Here is a 25271-nt window from a genome sequence, read left to right on the forward strand (position 1 = left end):
AACTGAGCATTGTGACCACGGCTGGCTGGGACTCTCAGAATAGATTACAATCAGGCATATTTTATTCCCATATCCAGATGTGAAATCCAGAAGCAACTAATTCCGTCCCCAGGATCAGCCACCCAGGGGACTGAAGACTCCCCTCCCTGGTGTCTCTCTGTGGCTATCACGTCACGGGCCGGCTTCCCTGAGTCCAAGTCAGCAAGGACCAAGTGGTTCAAAACAATATGACAAGTGTCCCACATGGGCTGCCACAGTCGTCGCCCACACAGACCCCCGCCGCTCCCCTGCCACCTGATTAAGAAAACACCAGAGAGCATTTCTGTAACGGAGGGTGAATGCTGACATGACCCGGGTCCCCTGCCAGGCTGACGGGCCCCAGGAGCAGGGCCTGTGCACCGTTCACAGCTGTGCTGGGCACACAGCAGGAGCAGAGGAGATAGTCACTGAATGGACTGAGTCCTGGGGACTCAAAACGCCAACTCAGAACAGGGCTCGGCTGCAGGCCAGCACTGCTTTTCTGTCTGCGCGACAGAGGAGCGTCACCCCTGACACGTGACTTGTCCCGGGCAGTGACTTGCGAGTGAAAGTGACGTGTCCCGTGCAGGGCAGGAGTCGATGTGTAGTCTACCATTTCTTTTCTCTCCAGTGGAACATTCTAGTCAGGAGGCTGTCTGCCACCTCTCCCAGGCGCCCTCAGTCAGCCCGAATTGGGCGCCCAACACAATCAAGACACAGATGTGGTATGGAGCCCCCGTGATCTGGGAGGTGTCTGGCCCCGTGAAGAACCCAGCCACCCTGATGGACGGATGGACACGTGGCTCCGGAACGGCATGATGATGAACACGGTAGCGTCGCCCTATGCTCATGTCTAACTAACACAGATCCAGTCTGAGGGGAAAACAATGTGACAAACTTGAGAGAGGTCCCTCCACACTTCTTAGGAGGAGGTAAGCCTAGTCACCTCAGTAACGGGGCTGCACCTGCCCCTCTCGTGTGAACATCGCTCTTCCTGTGACTCAAACGCCTCAAGGGATGTATTTCCTGGGAAACGTGACCAGTGCTTCTCCAATCCTGGAACCAGTCCCGAAGGCAGGCTGGCATGTGAGACTGGGGCGACAGCCTCTGTCCACACGCTCCCATCTGCAGGTTCCAGGGGTGACCGTCTGTGTGCAGTTCCCGCATGCAGTTGTCCAACGTCACTCCTCTGCATGGACCGCCAGTCCCTCAAGCTCAGACTCAGCCCTCTGCTGTCCTCCTTGGCCACGGGGCCAGGCCGGCTCCAAGCAGAAGGAAACCGAGGCATGAGCAGCCCTTCTGCCCGGGACCGTCACCTCCTCTGCGGCCCAGCCTGTCCTCTGAGCCCTGCCCTCCCACATAGATCATGGAGACCAGGAGGCCCCACCAGTGGCTGAGACCTCCATGCTGCCCACCCTGGAATGGCTCTGGTGAGACTTTAGGATTGCAGGAGAAGACTTCTCACGGGTACTCGCCTGGCTGCGACCACTAATGCCAGCGCAGCAAGGATGACGTCAGCCTGACACTGAGTGTCATCTGGCCAGTGGGCCCTCTGGTAACAGCTCCTTCAGTGAGCTGAGTCTTTCATGTGGCAAGCTCAGGAGACGCGGCACGGCTGTGCTTCTGCTTGTTTTGATCTCAGGGTCTGTTTTCCATCATCCTGACTCAGATCCCATTCCAGATCCACCTTGAAACCAACTCGCTCCCATGGACCCACGAGCTTCTGCCAGAATGACCTGTGTCCAGCTGCACAGAAAGAGCCCCACGGTCCCAGGGCCTGTGGTGTCTAGAGGCACTGCTGCAGGGGTGGGCTTGGCGCATCCGGGACTCAGCTCCTGAAGCGTCCCCTGTACTGATGGAGGACATTCGCTGGGACCTCACTGCAAGCAGGACGTGGCTGATGCCAAGCGCCTGCCTTCCGTGGGATGCGGGGGCACTGGTGGTGCCAGGCAGAGGCACCCGCGTGGCCAGCCCCAGTGGAACTCGGCACGCATGTGGTTGCATTTTCTGCTGTGTGGAAGGTGGCTCTTCCAGCGGGGAGAGCCCAGGACACCTCCAGGCAAGTCCTCCTGATGCCCTTCTCCTCCCTCAAGACCCGGCTGCGGCCTAGCCCGTCACTGGAACAGATCTTAGCCATGAGCACCACCGTGTGCTGGGTCCTGGGAACCATGCGGCGTGTTGGGCTCGGGGGCCCTGAAGGACATGCCTTACATCCCCACCCAAACACAAACCCTCTCCCCATCTGGTCAGGGCTGACACTCACCCCCTCGTATACCACAGGGTTCACAGCTCAAACATCCCTTCTTGGCGGCAGCCCCTCTGACCAACCCTCCTAAGTGGCCCCGGCCACTCTCCACCCTGTCACCCTGTCCTCTTGGATCTCCACCCAGTCACCCACCCACCCCCTAGTTTCCTGCCTGTCCCCTCCAAGGGGGCTGTGCCAGGCCTGGCACCGGACCACAGCCCAGTGGTGTCAGGAGCTCAGACATGTGCGGGGATATCCGGGCCTTGTCCCCGCCCTGTCCCCACAGCCACCAGTATGACCCCTGTGACGAGCAGGAGGGAAGGTGTGGGGTGCTGACACAGGGAAAGTGACTGATCCAGAAGAGCCCCTGTCGCCTTGGTTTGATAACAAGAACAGGTCACATGTTCTGAAAAGAAAAGGGGCCTGGAGATTCTCATCTGTGGACTCATCCCCCCTGAATTTAAAAAATCCTCTTTTCCAGTGGGCGGCTGTAACTGCTACCGGGTCAGCCTGTGCGCCCAGCGAACACCCATGGGGGAAGCTCCGTGCTAAGTGGGGTTGTTTGCTGCATCTACACTGCAAACCTTCAATGGGGTTTCATCCAATGTCCCTGTGACCATTCTACCTGTGACAAAGACAAACCATCCCCAACACTCATCCTGCTCCCCCCCTCCACCTCCTAAACAGAAACAAGATGGGCGAGCATTAAAACTTGCCCACTGTTCTCAGCCCTGGCAGGTGGTGCAGTGGATAGAGCATCACTCCAGCATGAAGGTTCGACCCCAGGTCAGGGCACGTAGAAGAAGCAATCAGGGAGGGCACAGCTATAGGAACAACTGAGTAGAACATCAAGCTGATGTTTCTCTTTCTCTCCCTCTCTCAAGTCAATGGAAGTTTTTTTTTTTAATTAAAAATTCGCCTGTATTCTCACTACCTCTGTCAGAACCGAGTTCCAGGCATGTCACTGTGTCACCAGGGGGCTGATGGGGTGGAAGGAAGAGAGACAGCCAGAGAGAAACCTGACTGGCAGGCCCCAGTGCAGGAGTCACAGTGTAGTCCCCGCCCCAGACCATTGGGTCAGCCCCTGATGACTCCTCAACTGTGTGGCCCCCAGAAGGGCCCAACTCTCTTGTCTGTGAATGGGGCTCAGAACAGCACTGAGCCCGCACAGGGCCGGGGCCATGTTCGCTGATACCTGTCAGGTGTTCCTCCACCCTGGCACTCCGGCCCGCCTGCCCTCCCAGACCCCACTGTGCACAACCTCTCATGGGGGGCGCCAGCCACCTACTCCACCTCAGCCCAGGTGGGAGGGGCTCTGGGTACTCACCTGACCCAATGGAGGGGGCTAGTCCGTTCATGAACGGCGGGAAAGGCTTGCTGGGGGACAAGGGAACATCCAAGGAAGTCAGCAAGCTGCCGCCCAGCAGGTCGATCTTGCCTGCGTGCTGCCGAAACTTCTCCAGGTCCCGGGACAGCAGGCTGAACTGCTCGCTCTGCACGCGGCACTTGTCCTCCAGCTCCCGCACCTTGCACTGTGAGAGGCACACGGGTCAGCGGGGTGGTGGGGAGGATGCGTCTGTGCGTGGCTGTGAACGTGTTGTGTGTGCCTGTGTGTGGCCGGCGCTGCCTCCCACCTCCAATGGAACAGCGCCTGATAAAAGCCTTCGGGGGTGGAATTGAGAAACCACAGGGCCATGCGCACCATGAGCTCATGGGTTCCAGCCCACCATGGCCTGTCCTGGGCTCTGCATGTAGACGGGCACTTTGAGGTCTGGACTGAGAGGGAGACACAGCCCAGACTGGGGCTCGGGCACACTTCCTCCAGGGGCACCTGTCCCCAATAGTGCAGAACCTCAGAGAAGACCGCGTTAGCAATAATGGGGAAGTGCCCCTTGCAGGATGCATCTGGCAACATGGCTGCTGTTTGCAGACACCTGGGCATGTCTCAGGACACACCAGGGAGGGCGGGAGTCTCCCTCGGGCACACAGGTCAGGGAAGGGTCTCCTACCAGCCCCCTGGTTCTCTCTGGTCCCCGCCCCAGCTTCTGCACAGATGGGCACCCACTCCAGAAGGGCACACAAAGGGTCCACTCCTCCCCCCTCACCCCAGCATCCTCTGCGTGGCACTAACCACTGCTCACATTTTATTAGCTCTCCGATGACCTGTCGTCTGTCTCCACAACTGGATGGTAAGCTCCAAGCCTGTGCTCTCCAGCCCCTGATCATCCACAGTGCTTTGCGTAGGGTCAGCTCATAGTAGGTGCTCAATAAATATGTGCTGGGCCAACGATAGGAGGGACCCTGCTCTGCAGGCATCGGGTTCCTTGCTAATCTGCGTGAAGCCCTGCCTATCACTGCTCCTTATGCCATGGTCAGCGGCAAGTCCGGGCCGCCATGTGATTGTGTGTGTGGCCTGGCTTCTCCCATGAGGGCAAGGACTTCTGTCACTGCTTTCCTGCCACGTCTCCAGCACTTGGAAGAGAGCTTGGTCCCAAGCCAGCACCCACACACATGTGGTTTAACCTGAGTGCCTGTGCAGGGAAGGAGGCGGTGGCATGGTGAGAAGAGACCCTCAGACCCAGAGGCCAGCGACACGCCTCCCCTCTACCGGCCCCTTAGTCCACGATAAAATGCTGATTACAAATCTCTAACTGATTTATCTGATTCACTGAAAAATATCAGCAGGAATCTTTTAAAAAGTTGAATGAGCTCAGCTGTGTCACTGTGTCCACCAAGGAAGGCGCAGACTGGAAGGCCGCCCAGGAACAGTGGGAATGTGGGAAAGGGTCAATGCCCACGGGCAGCTCTGACCCCAGAGCAGGGGTGAGCATCAGAGGCCCCAAGGCCAGGGGCTCTGGGCCTCACTGGTCACACAGGCAGGAACCTCAGACAGGAATAGCCAGCAGGCTCCTAGCCCTCTGGCAGCTGCACCCAGGACATCTGCCACCTGGATGCCCACTGATGCCCAGATGTGCCAGTCAGTAGGGACAACACCAGAAAACAGTTGGTGAGGTCACCAGCCTTTTCCTAAGTGTGATGAGTGGGAAAGGCGGGCCTTGCTGAAAGGTGTTTAAACTATGCCAACTGGGTCACCTTGCTTGGTCCGCCCACTCTTGAATGAACATGGTGTGAGCCTCGCATGATCTCAGGCTGGCACTTAGGTCTGGGTCTCTGTATGGTCCGTGTCCAGATACTGGTGTGGAGGACTTCCATGGCCCAAGGCCACCAGGACCAGGTCCTTGGTGGACACTCCCCACAGCACTGAGCGACAGAGCCAGCGCCGATATGCCACCCTGTGAGCCCTTGCTCTGTGCAAGTCTGCACGTACAGGCCAGGACTCCCCGGAGCCACGCTGCAGGGAGCGGCCAGGCTCTCCTGCCCCGATTCCCACCAGACAGAGTCTGAGCCATGAGCGTGCCGCTCACACTCACTCGTCCAAACGTCTTTCCTGTTCCCGTCCATGTGTCTCCTTAGTGCCTCAGAGGTCCAAGGCAGCAGGGTGCCAACCCTCAGACCCCATGCAGCTTCCAGACACCTGTTCTCACTGGTTTCGGGGGGAATGGTCAGAACAAGAAAAAGATGAGAAGAGGGGACTCCCTGAGCCCCAAAGTGCACCTCCCCAGTGAGGGCGCCTTCTGGGAACTTCTCAGGCTCCTGGTTCCCTCCAACAGAAGAGGCAGGCTTCCCAGCAGGGCCTTGAGGCCCACAGACTGCTGGCCCGGCTGGAGGTGGGGGAAGTGTGGGCAGCTGAGGCAGGCGGGGGGATAAAGCCAGGCCCTGCTGAGTCAGCCGGGCTGCTGCTGCAGGTCTCTGGCCACTGCCCTGGCCCTGTGTCTCAAAGCCCAGCCGCCCAGATGCCTAATGCATCTCAGACCCCAGCCCGAGGGCGGCTGCCCCCGCACTTAGACCCGACCACCCGGGAACAGGTGGTATAAGCATCAGGCAAGTGAGCTACGACTGGAACAAACAGCAGAGACCTGCAAATGTGGACATGGGTATACATAAAGACGAAGGAAAACACACCCCGAACTGGGACACCCGGCATCCCCAGTTCCTCCACCCGGTGTGTCTCCTCTGGCCCCAGCGTCACAAAGGGCAGCCCGGGAGCGGGTGCCGAGCTCTGTGACCAACCTGAGAGGAAAGGGACGCTGTAAACGGTCACTCCAGACAGCTGACCCGGGAGCATCCCAGGCAGATGGGGTCAGGGAGCCACTTGTCTTTTGGAGTCAATGAGGGTTGTGATGCTGTTTATTATTTGCTGAGCACCTACTATGTGCAGGGCCTGATGGGGGCTCCCGATGCACTGTTGATGATGGTCAGAAAGACTCAGGGGCTAAGTTGGCATGAGCCCAGCACAGAGCAAGAGAGACAAGTCCAAGGGGAGCAATGGCCAAGGTCACAAACCCTTGCAGGTGGCAGGACAGACCCAGGCCTGACTGCAGGCTCCGAGCTGGGCCCACCCCTCATTCACTCAGGGGACATGGAGGTAAGTCAGGCAGGCTCAGTGGACCTCAGTTTCCTCATCTGTAACTGGGGTGCAGAATCCGAGGGCACACTGAGCACAGACTTCAGTCACACCCAGCACTGTCACACTTCTCGGCTGCGGGGACACCTGTTGTCAGCCCAGTGCGGCAGCGGTTTGAGCCCATGTGGGCACACCGGAGCTCCCCCCTGCTTTTCTTTTCTTTTCTTTTTTTTTTTTTTTTTTTTTTTTTTTTTTTGTATTTTTCTGAAGTTGGAAATGGGGAGACAGTCAGACAGACTCCCGCATGCGCTCAACAGGGATCTAACCCGCATGCCCACCAGGGGGCGGTACTCTGCCCATCTGAGGCATCGCTCTGTCGCAACCAGAGCCATTCTAGTGCCTGAGGCAGAGGCCATAGACCCATCCTCAGCACCCGGGACAACTTTGCTCCAATAGAGCCTTGGCTGCGGGAGGGGAAGAGAGAGACAGAGAAGAAGGAGAGGGGGAGGGGTGGAGAAGTAGATGGGCGCTTCTCCTGTGTGCCCTGGCCGGGAATCGAACCCGGGACTCCCGCACGCCAGGCCGACACTCTACCACTGAGCCAACCGGCCAGGGCTCCCCCCCCCTGCTTTTCCTCAGCAGCCAGAGACACGGAGGCCCCCCCACTTTTTCAGAGCAACCCCCAATTACAGAGCACCTTGCACCCATTATGCACCCGTCTCTGTCCTAGCACTTACGCACATCATGACAGATGCTGGAAGGTCACACACACTCATCTGAACAGGCTCTGAATTCCAGGACCGTTAGGACAATGCAACCTTGACCCTGAAATGTAACTGAGGGGTCACCAGGGGAGACCTGGAATAGAGGTGTTACACTCTGGAATTTTAGGGACGCAGCATCATTAGAACACGTGTGCTTTGGTCCACGTGACAAATGCACCCGTTACACTGTCTAACGCACAGTGAACTCCACGCTGGTGGGTCTGAAGCATTAATTTGTGTGTTTCTGTAACAAGGGTCCATGTTTCACTCAGATGAGCACTGTTATGGGTGGGACCCCAGACTCCTGTGCTGCCCTCAAGGAGCCAACGGAGGCAGGGAAAGGGAGGCCTCAGGGCAACCAAGATGGAGTCAGGGCTCATCCTGGGCCAGACGTCACTCCCAAATACAGGAGCAGGCACGGTTTCCCTGTCACCACCCCTCGCCTCTCCCAGCTAGGACGCATGGGTTCCGGCTGTAAAGGCCATGCCGGAGGTGGGGGCAGGGATGCATACCCTCCAGCTCCTGGGAGAAAGAGAATGCCCACAGGGAACAGGCCACAAACACTGGTGAGGTATAAACCTCAATCTGCCCGCTTCCCAGACTCTCAGCATGGACGGTATTCTATCACACTTGGAACCACAACTACATTGTCTCATACAGGTCCTGGAATTCAGACGTGGCAGAGACGCCATGGGCCACTATGTCACTGGCTTGGGCCCATGACCCATAAGCAGAGGTGACACTTGGTTCTGCAGCTGAGGCCCAGAAATGCAGACACGAGCTCCCCATGCCCCTGCTGCCCACACAGACCCAGAACTCCTACAACAGACACGGACGCACAGGTGTAACGTTCAGGCTCCAGGTCTGAGTTCTGACGACCGACCAGCCCAGCTCTGGGCCCTCAGCTGGGCTCCTGACCACAAGGCTGGTCCCGTGCTCATGGTTTCTCTGCCCTGGGATCCTCGGAATTCATGGAGCTGCTCTCCCAGCCTGAGAGTTACAACCTCGTCAGGAAATCGAAAAGCTGACTCGCTGGGCCAACTCAACATTTCAGGGACCAAGACAGAGCATTCTGGGGCCCAGATGAACGTCTATGCCTCAGGGTGCTAGCTCCACAGGCTGCTCCTTAGCCCCCCACGGACCACAGGAGCCCCACCACCCTCTGCTGCATTGGGGAGTGGCTGCTTTGGGAAGGAGAGGGTTGAGCGGGCCCAGGGAGTACAGCTGGTCCATGCACAGGGAGGCACCAACAAGCACACAGGGGCGGGAACACACTCCCCTAAAATACCTGCATGCTCTCCAGGGTGCTCTGGGTGAAGCAACAGACAACCACAGAAAGACGTGTGAATAAAAGGAGACATGACTCAGCGCATCGCACTGCCTGTCCGTTTTGCAGACCAAAGTGTGGTACAGAGCCATCAACCCACATCAGGGCGGGCATGCACCTCACCAGCCCCAGGGTCATGACCTCACTGGGGCATGACCTCAGCGGGACTGTCACAGCGGCAGCTCAGAAAGCGATAGAAAGAACAGCACAGAAAGTTCAGTGGGCTTCGGGCAGCTGGAGAAAAGTCACACTTGCAGCCAAGAGACAATGCAAACTAGAGTGCATGAGCGGTACCAGTGGGGCCTGGTGACCTCTTGGGAAGGCGGGCCAGGTGGGGGCGGCTGCGCATCATCTCACCTGCCAGTTGTCACACTAGCCCACAGGCATTCACCAGCTAAGGGACACTTTCATAAAACCAATTTTAATAGCTCTGATGATGACAGAGCCTTCCCCTGCAGGAGAGATGCTTTAAATGGTAATGTAAGGGATGCAGGGGTTCTGTCTTAAGTGGTTGCTGTTTTCCTGGGGACGCGGACGGGGACGGGTCCTCTTAAAGAGGGCCACCACATCCCACACCTGCAGAGGGGCCTGGAAGAGGCCCTATTGGCCTTTCTCGATGGACTGGACCCGAGAGAGGAGACCACGCCCTGTGGCTCTACCTGTCAGGAAAGGCTGGCATGATGGGACATCTCCTCCAGCAGGTGGATGGACGCTGGGGCTGCCCAGCATGACCCACTCACTCATCACACACAGAGGGTGCAGATGGCCAAGCCTCTAGGTCAGAGGTCCCCAAACTTTTTACTCAGGGGGCCAGTCCCTCAGACCGTTGGAGGGCCGCCACATACAGTGCTCCTCTCACTGACCACCAGTGAAAGAGGTGCCCCTTCCGGAAGTGTGGCAGGGGCAAATAAATGGCCTCAGGGGGCCGCATGCGGCCCGCAGGCCGTAGTTTCGGGACGCCTGCTCTAGGGTGATCCCAGGAGCTCCGACCGTCCAGCTCCCCAGTAGGCTAGCCTTAGGGCAGGACCAGGGACAGAGGATGGTCACTCCCGACACAGCACCCACGCGGAGCTGGTGGACTTGGGGCCTTTTCCCTGCCCAGCTCCCAACAGCAGGCCCGGTGGGAGAGGCCACTGGGCAGCTAAGGAAGGCCGGCGGCTGTGCTCACTGCAGGCAGTGCTGTAGCCGGGCCTCTGAGGAACCCCGCTCCTTTGATTTCCCTGACCGTCCTTCCTCTAACTCTGTGGATGCGTCCCCAGACACCAGGTGCGGAGCGCTAACCCTGGGGTAGCCCCCAGTTTAACTCCCCGCACTTAATTTCACAGCAGGACGCCCACAGGAACTGTCGCCCCACCCTTTCCCCTGAGGGACACGGGCTCCTCGCCTCCTGGACATGCGCCTGAGTAAAGGAGGGAGTGGAGCACCTGCAGCTTTCCAGCTACCATGAGGGGTCCCCCCACAGAACCCAAAGCTCCTGCCCACACAAGGCCCATCCTCCTAATGTTCCAGCCGGGCAAGGCTATACCCGCGCCCCCAGCCCTGCAGCTGGCTGCATGGCTGAGGGAAACTCGCCTACCCCAGGGGTCTGGAACCTATGGCTCGTGAGCCAGGTGTGGCTCTTTTGATGGCTGCATCTGGCTTGCAGACAAATCTTTAATAAAAAAAAAATAATAATGTTAAAAATATAAAACATTCTCATGTATTACAATCCATTCATTTCCTACTGCTCATGTTCATGGTTGCAGGTGGCTGGAGCCAATCACAGCTGTCCTCCGGGACAACACCAAATTTTTGTTGGATAATGCGTTAACATACACGGGTCATTGTATGGCTCTCACAGAATTACATTTTAAAATATGTGGCGTTCATGGCTCTCTCAGCCAAAAATGTTCCCGACCCTGGCCTACCCTCTGTGTGCCTCATTTCTTCGGGCAGACAAGGGGACTCAGGATGGATCTGCGCACAGGCTGCGTGTGCAGCCCTAGTGACTGGTACCCCACGGACACTTGGTAAATGTGCCATATTGTTTCTCCGTTGTTTCTCCTGGGCCTGAGCCCACCCCACCACGTACGCCCTACCCACTTACCTCTAGCAGCTGCACGGCGCCTTCATGCTCCTTCTTAGCTTCCACCTGAGCCTTCATGGCGACAAAGAAAGAAAAGGGAACATTTCATGAAAAAAATCGAAGAACGTGGGTGGAACTCAAATCTAACTCGTCAGGGAGGAAGTCGCTGGCCTTCATTCCCCCTAACACGTCCCCAGATTCTGAGTGTCTGAATCAGTTCCCAGCTTCAGGCACAATGACGCAGATCCCGGGTGGGTCTGACCCAGTCAGAACCGAAAGGGCCCTGACCTGAGAGCACATATGGGCTGGGGGGACCAGACAGAGCATGAGGGCGGCAGGCCCCGGCTCTGTTCCTGTGATGAGGTCACATGAGCAAGGTGCTGAACCTAGAATGGCAAGAGGACCCTCTGAGGCCTCAGGTAGCAGCACCATCGTTTCCCCAAACGTCCTAAGTGTTCGGAAACAAAACAAGGTCCCATGAACCTGCCCCCCAAATACCAGAAGGTCAGTTGGGACCACACAGGCCCTGAAGGGGAGGCTGCAGCGGGCGTCCTGAGCCTCTACCAGGCCGCCAGCAGGTCAGCCTGTAGCAGGGCCACCTCTTCAGACAACCTGGAGCAAGAAACATCTGCTCCATGGAAGAAAACATTCTACGCGTTTCACTACAGAAATGTCTCAGGATGGCTGCTTGCCTGGACCAAAGGGTGAGTTCACACTGGATAAAAAAGTGGGGTTTATAGACACAGCGGGATATGACTCAGCCATGAGAAAAGATGAAACACTGCCATTAGTGACGACATGGATGGACTCTGAGACCATTACACTACATGAGATGAGTCAGAAGGAAATGGACAAGGACCATATGATATCACTCACATGTGGGACAGACAGAAACAACAAACAAACAAAACAAAACAAACAGAAACTCACAGGCATGGACAACAGTCACCAGAGGTCAAGGGGGGAGGAGGGTCAAGGGAGACCAAAGAGGGTCAAAGGTCACACATACGGTGACTAAAGGATACCAGATTTTGGGTGACAGGTACGCAACGGCGTACGCAAATGATGTAACAGAATTGCACATCTGAAACTTAAGCTATTAACCCGTGTCACCCCCATAATATTAATAAAAAAAAAGACTTCTCAGTGCTGAAGGAGTGCTTTCTCCAGGTGTCTGGAGAAGAGAAGCAATATCCTAAAGCCAGCGGGTGTTACCTCAGCAGCGGCCACCGCACACAGCAGACTTCTATGGGTCAGGGCGAGGGCACGCTGCCACCATAGCATGGGGCAGGGACCAGCAGCCCCGGCTTCTATGGGTCACACATGCACACTCCACTCTCCCATGTTCCCAAGGACGTTCATAAAGGCTGGGGAAGTGAACAGGATGCGAAAATAATGACACCGTTCTTGAATTTAGCTCAGCCTCCCAAGTGCTTAAAATTGTTCCTTTCAAAGCAAAAGCAACGATACTTAACAAAAACGGGGGGGGGGGGGGGGGGACAGACCAGCAGAGAACATATAGGGATTATACAAATACCACCATTGAGCCAGTTGAGTCAAAGATAGTTTTCAAATGGCAGGATGAAAAAAAGAAAAGAAACAAAAACAACAGAGTGGCTGTTAAAACTCAGCCAAGTTGGCAGAGATGCCACTGTTTCCGGGCTTGGCTAAGGATCAGGAGATGGTGTTCGTAGGCTTCTCTGCAAGCTGGGCCGCTTGGGCAATCAGAGCAGATTGTTAAAATTAACAGTTAAAATTGGCAGCACTGAATCCTTGTGAAATCTAAGCAACAGCTTCAGCAAGAAGGCTCGTTTCAGGGACTGCTTTGTGGGGAAGCTGTGACCCTCATCTGGACACAGCACCCTGCAGACAGAGCACAGGGAGCCTGAGAGGCTTGGGGTCCTGCTGTCAGAAGAAAGGGGTGACCACCCCAGGGACCAAACGTCCAAAAGGGGGTCACCATGCAGACACAGTGGCTTCAGGGGAGGCAGGAACACACACACATGATGGACATTTGTTGTCACAGTTCTGGACATCTGGCTGGGTAGAGGGAGCATGTTGCTCTCAGAGCAGTGAGCCCCAAGCACCATGGTGACTGGGTCACAACGGTGGATGCTGGTCAGGATGAAGCAGGCATGGGTCATCCATGGGAGCTGGAAATCCAGTTCCACACCACACCGAGGGACATTCGTGGCACCAGGAGGGGGACGGCAAGGACCCTCGCGCCTGGTCCCTGAGCCCCGCAGAGCCAAAGAAGAAAGCCAATGAACGCATTCCGCTATTCAGGACTGGGGTCTGGGAGAAAACAAGACCAGGACTCACGCCACACTGAACAGATGAAGCGGGCACTCTGTGGTCCCCTGCCACCTACGCACAGCTGTCCTACAGGCCTCCCAGGACAGCGCTTGGAGTGCAGGCAGTATTGACTAGGGGTGACAAGGCGAGCTGAGCTTCTCAGTGGTTGCACATTCCAGTCCCAGCCCTGAAATAGGAAGCAGTCCTTTCTCCCACAGGAGGGACTATGCAGTGAGCTCAAGCAGGTGCGTGGGTGAGGGTTACCTGTGAGCAGCCTTCTGCTCAGAGCCCACATGTGGTAACTGCCCTCATAACAAGGCGACAACGTCACCGCGCTGGAAACTGAGGCTAGGGAGCCCAGAGCAGTGGGACTCTGCTCACCCTTCACCTGACACTGGGGTTTCGGAGCCAGACTTCCGGGACCCCTGAGCACGTGTCCTCAGCCCAGGGGCCTCTTCGGCGGGGGGCCGTCACCCACAGGCTATGCTGAGGGCTGACTGCTGTCTCCACTGGTTCCTCTAACAGGCACTGAGGGGATGCTCCTTAGCACTTGTCACCACTCATCTTGCTCTGAGCACAAGCCGCATCGGTGGAGGGGCCTGGCAGATGTCCCTTCCATCAGTCAGTCAGCCAGTGTTCTCGGGCATCTCTCTCTATATTTGTGGGGACCTGCCACATGCCAGGCAATGTGGGAGGCATGCAGGCCACTCTGGGGCAGGGGGCACTCCTACACGAGGTGATGTGGCAGGGAGGCCAGGAGGAGACGTCAGTGACGAAAACAGGCCAGCTCTGTCATCATCTGGGGACCAGGCACTGTGAGCAAAGACACTTGCCTCTTCCATCCATCACTCCGGCCTTTGTGACATTTTCAGGGTTGGAACTGATGTGATTCTCCCCCTATTTGTCTACACACTCTCCCTGTGTGAGGACAGAGGCCAGTCTGCCCCTCCCTGTACTTCTAGTTTCCAGGACAACCACTGCACAGCCCACAACCGACATCTATTGCCTGAGCAAGTGAAGGGAGGGAGGGAGGGACGATCGACCCAGACAGCAAGGGCCGGATGATGGTCGACCTCATAGGGGAAAGAAACAGAAGATGGATTCTGTGAAGAACGCACCAACTCCGTCCAACTCAAGGCTCTATCTTCCTCGTGGAACCCTGCTAAAACTCGGCACTCTGAGAAATCAGGGTGTCCGCACATTTGTGTTTCGTTAGCTCTCCCTCCGTGCCCCTCACCCAGGAGGCATCATGTGTTCAGGACAGAAATGGGGGTGACCACTCAGGAAAAGAAGCAAAGGAAACAGGACAGCATTTGGGCACAAATGGGCACCGCACGCCGGAGTGGACACTGGGCCGGGGCATCCACCTCTGCACGAGACCCTCGGTTAACGAACCTGAAGGCTTTGCAAAGAAACCCGACCTGTCGCCCGAGTGGGACATTCATTTCCACAGGCTCGCTATCTGTCTCAGACACACCAGCCTGGGCACGCGGCTTCCGCTAGCAGGGAGTGGGCCACCCGGGCACCGAAAGGTCCCTGCACACCACGGGTGAGATAAGAGGGATATTGCAGCCGGTGCCCAGCAGGGTCCTCTCTGGATAACATCTAGCAAAATATTGCTTCTCAGCTGCCAGCACCCTATGATGACAGGTAACAGGGCCACGAGAGTCCTCATCAGCACTTGCCTGAATGAAATCTGTCCTTAGCCTGACCAGGCGGTGGCACAGTGGATAGAGCATCAGACTGGGATGTGGAGGACCCAGGTTCGAGACCCCAAGGTCGCCAGCTTGTGCACGGGCTCATCTGGTTTGAGCAAAGCTCACCAGCTTGAGCCCAAGGTTGCTGGCTCGAGCAAGAGGTCACTCGGTCTGCTGAAGGCCCACGGTCAAGGCACATATGAGAAATCAATCAATGAACAACTAAAGAACTGCAACAAAGAATTGATATTTCTCACCCCTCTCCTTTCCTGTCTGTCTATCCCTATTTGTCCCTCTCTCTGACTCTCTGTCTCTGCCACAAAAAAATAAAATAAAATAAAATAAAATATCTGTCCTTAATATGAGGTCTCGATAAATGATGAGAGACATGGCCTCCGAAGTTGCCCACCTGGTACAGGCCCTCTGCCCAGGGCCCTGGTTTCAAAACCCCACCAACAGACCTGGCGTTGTGGTCAGGTGGGTGCAGGAGCTGCCCACGGAGGGGGGGCAGGGGACACCAGGCTTTTAGGAGGAAATGAGATGAGGTCTTTCATGGGGACCCAAGCCCCATAGCTCTGAAAGAGAGATTCTCATGTATCAATATCTGGGGAGAGAGAGGACCACAGCTTTTAAAGTTCAAGGGGGACTTGATGTCTCAGCCCCACGTCTCCCCAACATGGGAGCTGTATGTGCACATACTGAACTGCTTGGTCCACTCCTTCTCCCCTCTGTGCTCTTCATCTGTCTGTCTGTGTCTCTGTCCCCCCTCTCTCATAATAACACATCACAGAACCTCCCCAGGTAACAGACAGAAACCAAAACTATTCAGTGAGATCACTCGGGTCTGTGGTGTGGCAGTAACAGGATGGACACACGGAGCTCCCAGGCGGGCACTGACCTTGGCCCAGCTGCCCAGCCCACCGCACAGCACAATGCTGCACAAACACCCAGACCCCGTCGAGCTGGTCCCCGTGTCTCTGTGGGCATGTCCCAGGGGAAGGGCACAGGGACACTGGGGCAAGGCACAGCCCTGCCGGCCACCCAGAGTGTCCTCCTCCCCACAGTCTCGCATGCAGTGAGTGAGTGTCAGTGCCTCTTGTTGGTTTCTGCAGTGTGGACATGAACGCAGGTCACCTCAGGAGCAGGTGAGAGCGCGGGGAACATGAAGGGCTCTGAGTCTCCCAGGCCAGGTTCTCGAGCCTGGGACGAAAGGCTCGGTGAGCAGCCAGCACCCTGGCCCATGCTGAACCCACCCACTGCCTCTTCCTTCTGCCCTGCTGGGCACCCCGCTGCCCGCTCGCTTACCTTCTGCAGAAGGTCAATCTCCTGCTGTTTGGCGTTGAGAACAGCCAGGGCCTGCTCATGCTCCAATTCCAGCTGCTGCCGCCTCTCAGCAGCCTCTCGCATATGCTGTGGAGAATAGGGTGAGCTCAGGCAGTGTGTGGGGTCTGCGCCATGCCAGGCATAGCGAGCCCCCCGCCCTGACCCTCAGCTCCTCACTGCTGCCCCAAACGTCTCCTGGGGGCAGCAGGACAGTCGGGGTAACCTTGGTGCCAGTGTGACTTCCGCCCCTGGCTTTTCCTTTTTACAGTTTGAATGCAAGAGCTACAAGCTCCCGAGCGAACATGAAGCCCTCTTCCTCATGTAGAAGCAGATGTCTTTTCTCTGCACTTTCCCCTGATGCTACACCAATAGCAGCCACGGTTTCCTGCTTTTTCCCAGGCAGCAGGCACTGTCCCAAGCCTGTCACTGCTGGTACGTAGGTCACATAATTCCCATGCTAACACAGTCACCTGACACAGAGCCATGTCACAATGCCACGTAGCACTGTCATAAACAGTCACACAGTGCTGCTCGAACATGAAACTCCAGGTGCACAGCATGTGTGGGGGACCGGAGGCCCTCCCAGCAGGACCAGGACAACGTATGAGGAGGATGATGGCATTGGTAAGGTAACAACGGCAAAGTAGATGCACTGCCACGTGCCGGGCACCGTCTGGGTCCACACGCAACCTGTAGAATGAGGCCTGTGCTATGCTCAATGGTTACAACAGACATGGGAAGCAGAGCAACCTGCCTAGGGCTGCCAGGCACCGCGCAGCAGAGCTGGGAAGCAGCCCTGACGTGGCCAGCATCCAAGCCAGGGCACGCCCACCCACTGCCCATCTCCTGGCCTCAGGCCCCTCATCCACGGTCACTTCGTGCAGACATGACAGGGGCAGGTCAGCACTGTCGGGCTCCCATGCACCAGCCTGGCTCGGAGGAACCATGATGCAGCTAATGACACATTCTGGCAAATTCCCCCGGAAGACAAACAAGCTGGTGGTACATATTTAGCTCCAGGAAGGAAGTCACCAGGGGAAGGAAGGGGCCATCTCCCTCACAGGGGTCCATCAGAAACGTCACATGGATACAGACATTGCTCCAGGTGTGCAGTGACAGCTGTAGGATTGCGGGAGGACGGAGGACCACAGACACCTTAGCCGGTTTCTTGCTTAGGAACAAAAGGGACATGCGGCTTACAGATCAAAGGGATGGGGACAGTGGGGGGGGCAGCATTTATGTTTCTTGGGCTGATAAACGAAGTCAATACGCATTAGTGGTCAGAAAGGCAGACACGTGTAAAACATACAGTGTCCAGGGACACAGTGTCTCAGGTCAATGACGGCCACGGTGCGGCAGGGAAGGCAGGACAGCTGGGTGCTCAGTCTCCACCTGCACCTTCACAGCCACATCCCTGCAGGGTGGCCTCTACCCCTCACCCCTCATCCCTCACCTGCTCACTCCTCCCCTCCACAGCCACCACGCAGCCTCCTCAGTGTCACTCTCTCCCACCTCCTGGCCGAAATCAGCTCCCTGCCGTCCAGGCCAGCGGCCACTTCTCTGCCCCGGGGACCCGGTCCCTCAGGGATACTGGACATGAGGGGCCCTCTGTCATAAGCTGGGACCTCTCCGCTCCTGCCCGGGAGCCGCACACTGGCCCAGTTTCCCCTCCTGCCTGCTCCCCAAATGCTGCACTGATCCCAGGAGGCCGTCTGCACGTCACTCACAACTCCGCGAGCCCTCACCGTTCAGGCAGTCCCTGGGTTCTCCCAAAGTGTCTGAGAAGCCCTACCTCTCACCCCCAGACAACGCCCCCCCCACATTCCTAATAGTGTGACTTCCACTTCCATCTACAAACATCTCCCCAATGCCAAGGCCACATGCCGTGGCCCCGGGATGCTTCACATCCGATCAGCACCAAGGACTGTACACCACAGCAGAAGCTCCAGCCTGCAGTGCCCTGCCAGAGGCAGGGTTTATTTTTAAAGGGTGATATTTATAGCAGGATGTTGGCATGGATACGGGCGCTTAAGTAGCCGCTTCCCCCGGGAGCTTAGATATGACAGGAGGGAAGGGACGCGGGGTGAACTGAGTCATTTCAATGCTGAAACCCCACTCCACTGGGGCAAAGAAATGAAGAAAAAGGTCATTTCCCTTCCCAGGAGTTACCAGTGATGCTCTTAACGTCACGTGAGGATGGGCTGTGCAACAGGGGAGGAACAGGCTTCCCTCGTGTCTGCAGAATGCCCAGTGAGCCAACACAACACTCACAGCATCCCCATCTTCAGAGCAAGGGGCCATGGAAAGCCGTCTGGGTTGCATGTCCCGGGACTCCCTGTCCCCTCTGTGGAAGTCAGATTTGTGTGTAATGAGACTGACCGTGATGAAGAGCCCTGTGAATTTTGAAAGCTGAGAGGTATTTTAGCCAACACATCTCAGCTCCTCATGCTGGGAAAAATGAGCCTGTGGAACCCCTTTTACAAGCACGGGTGCTTTCCAGGGTCCCAACTTGCTCTTAAGTCACCGGACTTGCCTCCCTCTCTGTCATCTGACCCTGGTGGACTCTGAAATCACAGGACCCAGGAAGCTCATCTACACAGTTATTAAGGTCACTTTTCTGAAAGAGGACAGTCTGTGGCCAGTGGTCTCCGACTGCCGGGCCCAGGATCAAAAGCCAGCCAGCGGAGGGCACACATTACAGTCAGCCAGACTTGCGTTTCGCTTGTGTGCGGGGGCCAGGCACATCTCTGAGCCTTCGTTTCCCTGCTTATCGAGTGGAGGGAAAGAACCCCCTCTCCCCAAGGGCATTAGCTTCAGAGTGGCTGGCACAGAGTGAGGGTTGACATGACTGTGGAGGAGTTCTGATGCAGGCTGGATGCTTTATAATTTATATTTTGTTCGTTCCATCTTTTTCATTATCCCATTTTCATTCCTCGGGATTATCTGTTTCAGTGTTCCATGTTAACGTATTTACTGAGTGTCTGATGACATATTTTTACATAACTTTCAGTGGCTGCTCCAGGGATCTCCACAGACATATTTAAATTTAAATAATCTATCCAGAATTCTAATTTGCCTCTCCCAGTGGAATGCAGAAACACTACCACCATCACAGTAACTTTCTCTCTTTGTGATATTGGCCTTGTTATCATCACATTGACATGCATCGAGAAGCAGCCGACAGTGTTGTAATTTTTCTTTGAACCATCACACATATTTTAAAGAGCGTAAGCGGAAAAAAAAACCCAGCCCATTTTATTCACTCAGCTACCTCTCATTTCTGTTTCTCTTACCCACCCAGTTTTTCCTGAGCACCCACTATTGCTCAGTACTGTGACAGGTGTGAGAGGCAGTACACAGACAAAACCAGAAGTCGTCTTGGCTGGCATGGAGCTCACGTGCTGGTGGGAAAAATATGCATTGATCAGACAGGGATATAAAAATGCCAACTTGTGACCTGAGCCATGGAGTAGGAGACACAATGCTGAGAGATTTGCATCAGTAAGAGTTGAGTTGTGGAGTGAAGACACAGGAGCAGAGCTATTGAGGGTGAGAAGGAATTGGTTAGAAGAGGGGAAGGCAAAGCATTCTCTGCAGAAGGAGCAGCCATGTGCAAAGGTCCTGTGGTGACTGGAGTCATGGACCAGACATCCAGAATGACAGAGAAGGAATTACCTTCCTCTGGACCAAGTAGGTGGGTAGATGGACAAATGGAAAGAGAATCAGACGGGTCTGCGTCTCACAGGGACTGTGGGTTTGCACTGAAATGGAGAAAACCTCCTGGGCATGTGCTCTCATTTATGCAAAAATAACAACAGACGCTAACTCTGTGTCGGATTCTTGGAACAGAATAAAGAAATAAACAGGCCTTCTAAGCAAATGAATCAGAACTCGGGAGGGTTTTATTGGAGTGCACATCTCACCATAGAGAAGACAAGCTCAAACTATTCACTAAACCTGAGAATGACCACGGGCAGGTCTGGGTCATTGGTAGAGGGTGAATCTTTGGGCACAGACATGAGGTAATGGGGGGTGGGGGCACATGAGGACAGGAACTGGCGATAAAGGCAGATTAATTATCGCTGTGGGAGTCACTCATTAATCCCAGATAATCAGCTGTTCATTACCACAAAATAAGCCTCAGATTATCTATATCTAAACTGACTAATCTGTTGATCATGAGAACAAAATTTTGTTCTGAATACGATTTCCTTTTTCTTGGAATCATAAAACAGAAGAGGCTAAATTTAATTAATCGCAATACTTTTTTACCCCTGGGTCAGATGCCTGGACTCGCGTCTTGTGCTGAAGCGTGCAAGTGGGTCACTAGAAGGAGTTTCCAAGGACCCGCTGTGAACCTGCTCCCAGCAGTGCCCACTGACAGCCGGACAGAGCTCTTAACAGCCTCTTGTCTAACAGGATGGCCCTAACTAAGTCACCATTTGTTTAAATGGAACAAGTATCTGTCTTGAAGTGCCTCACTCCATGGTCTTGATGCAGGTGTCTGATTCCTTAATGGTTTGGGCTTCTCAGGACTCAGTGGGGATTTGAGAGAGTGAGTGTCTCCCCAGGAACTTATTTCCAAATGTCTCTGTCATGGGTGCTTGTGCTGCATGTGAATCTGGGGACACTGTGCGCCCCACCACAGTTGTCCAGCAACTCCTCTAGGAACTGCTCTCAGGCCAGGGGTGGATGCCACCTGTGAGTGAGGTCTCTCTGTGCCTCTGCACCCCCATCGGCCCCAACCCGGCCCAGCCCCCGCCTCTACCAACAGTAGCGTTGCTGAGTGCTCATGTTAAACATTGTCCCTTCCTGCCAAGACTCCAGTCCAGTCCTCAAAGAAAGACAGGTGTCCTGTGCTGCCTGACTAACAGAACCTTTGGCCATCCATGCGAGGCAGCCCCACCGCCATGCAGATGGCGGCCCCCGCCTCCCACTCAGCTGTGTTTAACCCCCCAAGAAATGGAGATGCATAATTGGTTTTACTGGACTGCTGCCAGACACACTCAATTTTGTTGTTTATCGCTTTTTATACCAGAAAAGGAGTAAAAACAGTCCCAAGAGCCCTGAATTTTGATGACAGCTTGAGACAAATCCCTCCCTTTCTGCTTGGGAACCACACAGAGCCTGAGGGAGGCAGGCGGGCACCCACCTTCAGGACCTGTTCGAGGTTCTCCAGCTTGGCTTGCAGCCGGCGCTTCTCCCACACGGCCAAGTCACGCTCCCTGGTCACCACGGCGAGCGTGTGGCTGAGCCGGGCATACTCCGCTTTCACCTGCAAGCAGGAGGGTGAAAGGAGGCTGCTGACCGCACGGTGAGAGCCGTGGGCACCCGCCCAGCTGGCAGCGGGCACGTCCTCCCCTCTGCCTTCCCCAGGCGTGGACTTTGTGGTGGGACCACGCCTGCTGGGATGGATGCCAGCCCCAACACCAGGCCCATCAGGGTAGCCCTGCCCTCAGTATAGTGACTGGCAGGAGAGGGGCACAGGACCCAGGAGCACCCACAAAGAATGGGGCAGTGCACCGTGTGGGTGCCTGGGGACAGACTCCCTCTTTTGCTGAGGACCAAAGGCCGCAGCTGAGGTGCAGTTTGCCATCACAAGGGAATGACCCTTCTGAGAACAGGGACAAGCAGGTGCAAGGCAGGACCCTGATGACATCATGTGAATGCCCAGAGCAAGCTGTCGTGGTGCCGGTGTGTGCATGGGCCAGCAGAGCCCCTCCATGTGCTTACACGCATGCTTACACTAGCTCAAACTGTGTTCTGTCTCGCTGAACAGGAAGTCCTAAGAGATACAGAAGTGTCACCCAGGCCCTGGCCGGTTGGCTCAGCGGTAAAGCGTCGGCCTGGCATGCGGGGGACCCAGGTTCGATTCCCGGCCAGGGCACACAGGAGAAGCGCCCATTTGCTTCTCCACCCCCACCCCCCTCCTTCCTCTCTGTCTCTCTCTTCCCCTCCCGCAGCCAAGGCTCCGTTGGCCGGGGATGGCCTGGGCGCTGGGGATGGCTCCTTGGCTTCTGCCCCAGGCGCTAGAGTGGCTCTGGTCGCGGCGGGGCAACGCCCCGGAGGGGCAGAGTGTCGCCCCCCGGTGGGCAGAGCGTTGCCCCTGGTGGGTGTGCCGGGTGGATCCCGGTCGGGCGCATGCGGGAGTCTGTCTGACTGTATCTCCCCGTTTCCAGCTTCAGAAAGATACAAAAAAAAAAAAAAGAAGAAGTGTCACCCAAACGGTCTAGGATGCTGATTCTTTTGTCTATAACTGTCACCCGTCTTAGAAGTGGGTACAAATGGCAACAAGGCTCCAGATGGATTAGAATGACGGTTGTTCCGATCACCTTGGGAACCACGTTTGTCCTCAGCCCACAAACGCCAGGGCCACAAGTGGGCATTCGCTCCCCCTCCTGGGGGACTTTCATTGTGCAGCCCAGATGAGCCAACCCCAGATTTACTTCTCTCCTCCTACCCACACGTTACAACACGAATTAACGCTGTCGCAAAGTCATGCTTTCCAGCACATTGTGTCTAGGGTGTTCCTGTAACCTGACACTTTCTGTGGCCCCAAGAAGACACTCACTGGGCATTCTGACAGGGCTGGAGGGAGGGGGAGCTGCCCTGAAGAGGTCATGGAAAGGCTGACTTGCGGAGTATTTTAATGCCGTTTGCCACAGTGATGGGAACTCCGAAACCCATTCGAGTGCCCCAGGTGAAAACGTCATGGCCAGGCTGAACAGAACCGTACTCCTGTGTGAATCTCAACACGGGTGGTGTAGGTTTCCTGAAAGGGACCTGACGAAGACAGAGGTCTGCCCGGCAGACACCCTCCCTATCCAGCTCCCACAGGCCATGCTGAGTCGCTGCAGCCATTCTGCCTGTTGTTCCAGTTTAAGTAAGGTTGCCCCGGGGCAAGAAGGTCAGGGCCTCCGGGCGCAGGCACACCTCCACGTGAGGGCATCCGCCAGAGCCTCTCCCCAGTGCCAGCCCAGAAAGAAGGGGGCAGAGACAGAGGGGGCGGCAGGACGATGAGGGACAGGGACCAAATGGAAAGATAGGATGTATCCCAAAATCATCTAACCATGGTGACACGTAGGTAACATGAAGTTTACCATCCTAGCCATTTATGTGCACAGCTCATTGTTAGTTCACACTGTTGTGTGGTCACCACCACCATCATCTTCATAACTTCCCCAGTTTCCCAAACTGAAGCTCCACCCCATGAACCCCACCCCTTGCTGCAACCCCAGCCCCAGCTCCCACCGTCCACTCTCTGCTCCCATGAATCTGACACGTCTCGGTCCCTGATGTAAATGGAACTGCATAGTATTTGTCGTTCTGTGACTGGCTGATTTCACTGGTCCTATGTCCTCAGGATTCATCCACGTAGTAGCAGGTGTCAGAAACCCCTTCCTTTTTAAGACTGACTCACATTCCACTGTGTGGTTGGACCTCATCCATCAGTGGACACTCGGGTTGCTTCTACGTTTCAGCTGCTGTGAATGTGGGGGTGCACACCCCACTTCAAGTCCCTGTGTCCAGGTCTGCTGGGTGCATGTCCCCGCCCTGCCACCCTGCCACCCTGCCTCCCGGTGGCCTGAGAGTGGTGTTGATGAGTTACCTGGTCCAGCTGCTGGGCCCTTGCGGGAAGGCCTGCATACTGGGGTCTCAAGCAAGGCGCTCCCTGGGCAGCGTCCTTCTGTTCATCTTCCTATGACAAAGGGAAAGGCAATGTGAGGTGAACTCCCCAGCTTGCGGAGACATGGTGGGGAACGGCAGTTAGAGACCCGGGGCATGTATGACCGCGAATCACAGCCACGGGGTGTGGGGCAGCTGCCTTTGTCCCGAACCCTGAGCTGCCCGCTGTGAGAGGGCAGCAGTGACCCTTCATGGTGCCGCTGTGAGAACGAGACAACACACAGCGAGCAGGAGGGAGAGCCCAGCAGACCAACCTTGCTTGGCTTCTCCCCGTGCAGCGGCCCACAGACTGGACTGCTGCCACTTATGCCGGGCCCCCCCAGCCAGAGGCCAGTCATAGAGCAGCTGCTGAAAGACAAAATCACCCCCAGAACAAACAGTCTCCCCCACACTTCATGAGTCACAAAACACCTTAGCACAGCGGTTCTCAACCTGTGGGTCGCGACCCCAGCAGGGGTCAAACGACCAAAACACAGGGGTCGCGTAAAGCCATCGGAAAATACATATTTATTATACAATACATTTTTAATATATTTTTAAATAAAATATGTATTTCCAATGGCTTTAGGCGACCCCTGTGTTTTGGTCGTTCGACCCCCGCCGGGGTCGTGATCCACAGGTTGAGAACCGCTGCCTTAGCAGGTGCAGAGGCCCCCGCAAGGTTATGCTACAAGAAACCCAGTCATCATCAGAGATGCTGGGGAGTCCCGAAGAAAAGGGTGAAAGTATCTGTTTGAGCTGATTCAGACCATATGATGTGCTCACCAGAGAGGAGTGTCTCACATCACCCACACATGGTGTTTACCCCTGAAAAAGGCCACGGGGGGTGAGAGGCATGGCACCTGTGGCCCTGCCCTCAGAGACATGGTCACAGTGCTTGGTCCTCCCTCCAGGACCGGCACGGGTGCCACTCTGTCGTGTGTGCCTTTGTGGTGCTGAGTCCAGGTGTGGATTCTGCCTGCTGCTCACGCCGCTTGCCAGTCCTACTGAGACGCTGAAAAGTGGGTTGACTCACCCTGAAAGCTCACGTCCCAGACGTGGGCCCACACTGCCCACCCAGGGAAGCTGTCACTGATCTCACCAAATCAACACCCTCCCCAGATTAATCAGCCCCACCAAAGGACGACCACCAAGCAGATCACAGACCACCTTATGGACTAGCTACATGCGTGCGACCAGAAGCTCCCAAAGACATGGGCTTGGGGTCAGAACAGGACAAAATGGGAATCTCCCAACAGGCGTGGGTGGCCCCAGCTGTGACAGTTCACAGGAGGAGGGGAAGGGGGGAGAGGGGGAGAGAAGGGAGGAGGGGGGTGGGTTTGATGTGAGGGACACTGCTGTCTGAGAAATAAGGCTCCCAGGCCGGGGAAGACAGCAGCCATGTTG

At 55.9% G+C, this 25271-nt stretch overlaps 1 protein-coding gene across 15 annotated transcripts in view; it reads right to left on the bottom strand.

Moving 5' to 3' along the window:
* Positions 1-25271, bottom strand: part of RIMBP2 (RIMS binding protein 2) — a 136086-nt gene that overhangs the window by 30187 nt on the left and 80628 nt on the right. For 10 of the 15 annotated variants that reach the window (XM_066260837.1, XM_066260836.1, XM_066260846.1 and 7 more), the window contains 6 exons: positions 23809-23898; positions 21352-21474; positions 16182-16286; positions 10906-10956; positions 8781-8801; positions 3591-3795 (listed from right to left, as the gene is read on the bottom strand). In XM_066260837.1, the coding sequence (XP_066116934.1) occupies positions 3591-3795; positions 8781-8801; positions 10906-10956; positions 16182-16283 (379 nt within the window). In that variant the 5' untranslated portion in view covers positions 16284-16286; positions 21352-21474; positions 23809-23898. The remainder of the gene's footprint in view (positions 1-3590; positions 3796-8780; positions 8802-10905; positions 10957-16181; positions 16287-21351; positions 21475-23808; positions 23899-25271) is intronic. The other 5 variants (XM_066260847.1, XM_066260840.1, XM_066260839.1 and 2 more) reach the window with 1 other exon arrangement.

This window comes from Saccopteryx bilineata, chromosome 2, assembly GCF_036850765.1.
Source record: "Saccopteryx bilineata isolate mSacBil1 chromosome 2, mSacBil1_pri_phased_curated, whole genome shotgun sequence".
Taxonomy (NCBI): domain Eukaryota; kingdom Metazoa; phylum Chordata; class Mammalia; order Chiroptera; family Emballonuridae; genus Saccopteryx; species Saccopteryx bilineata.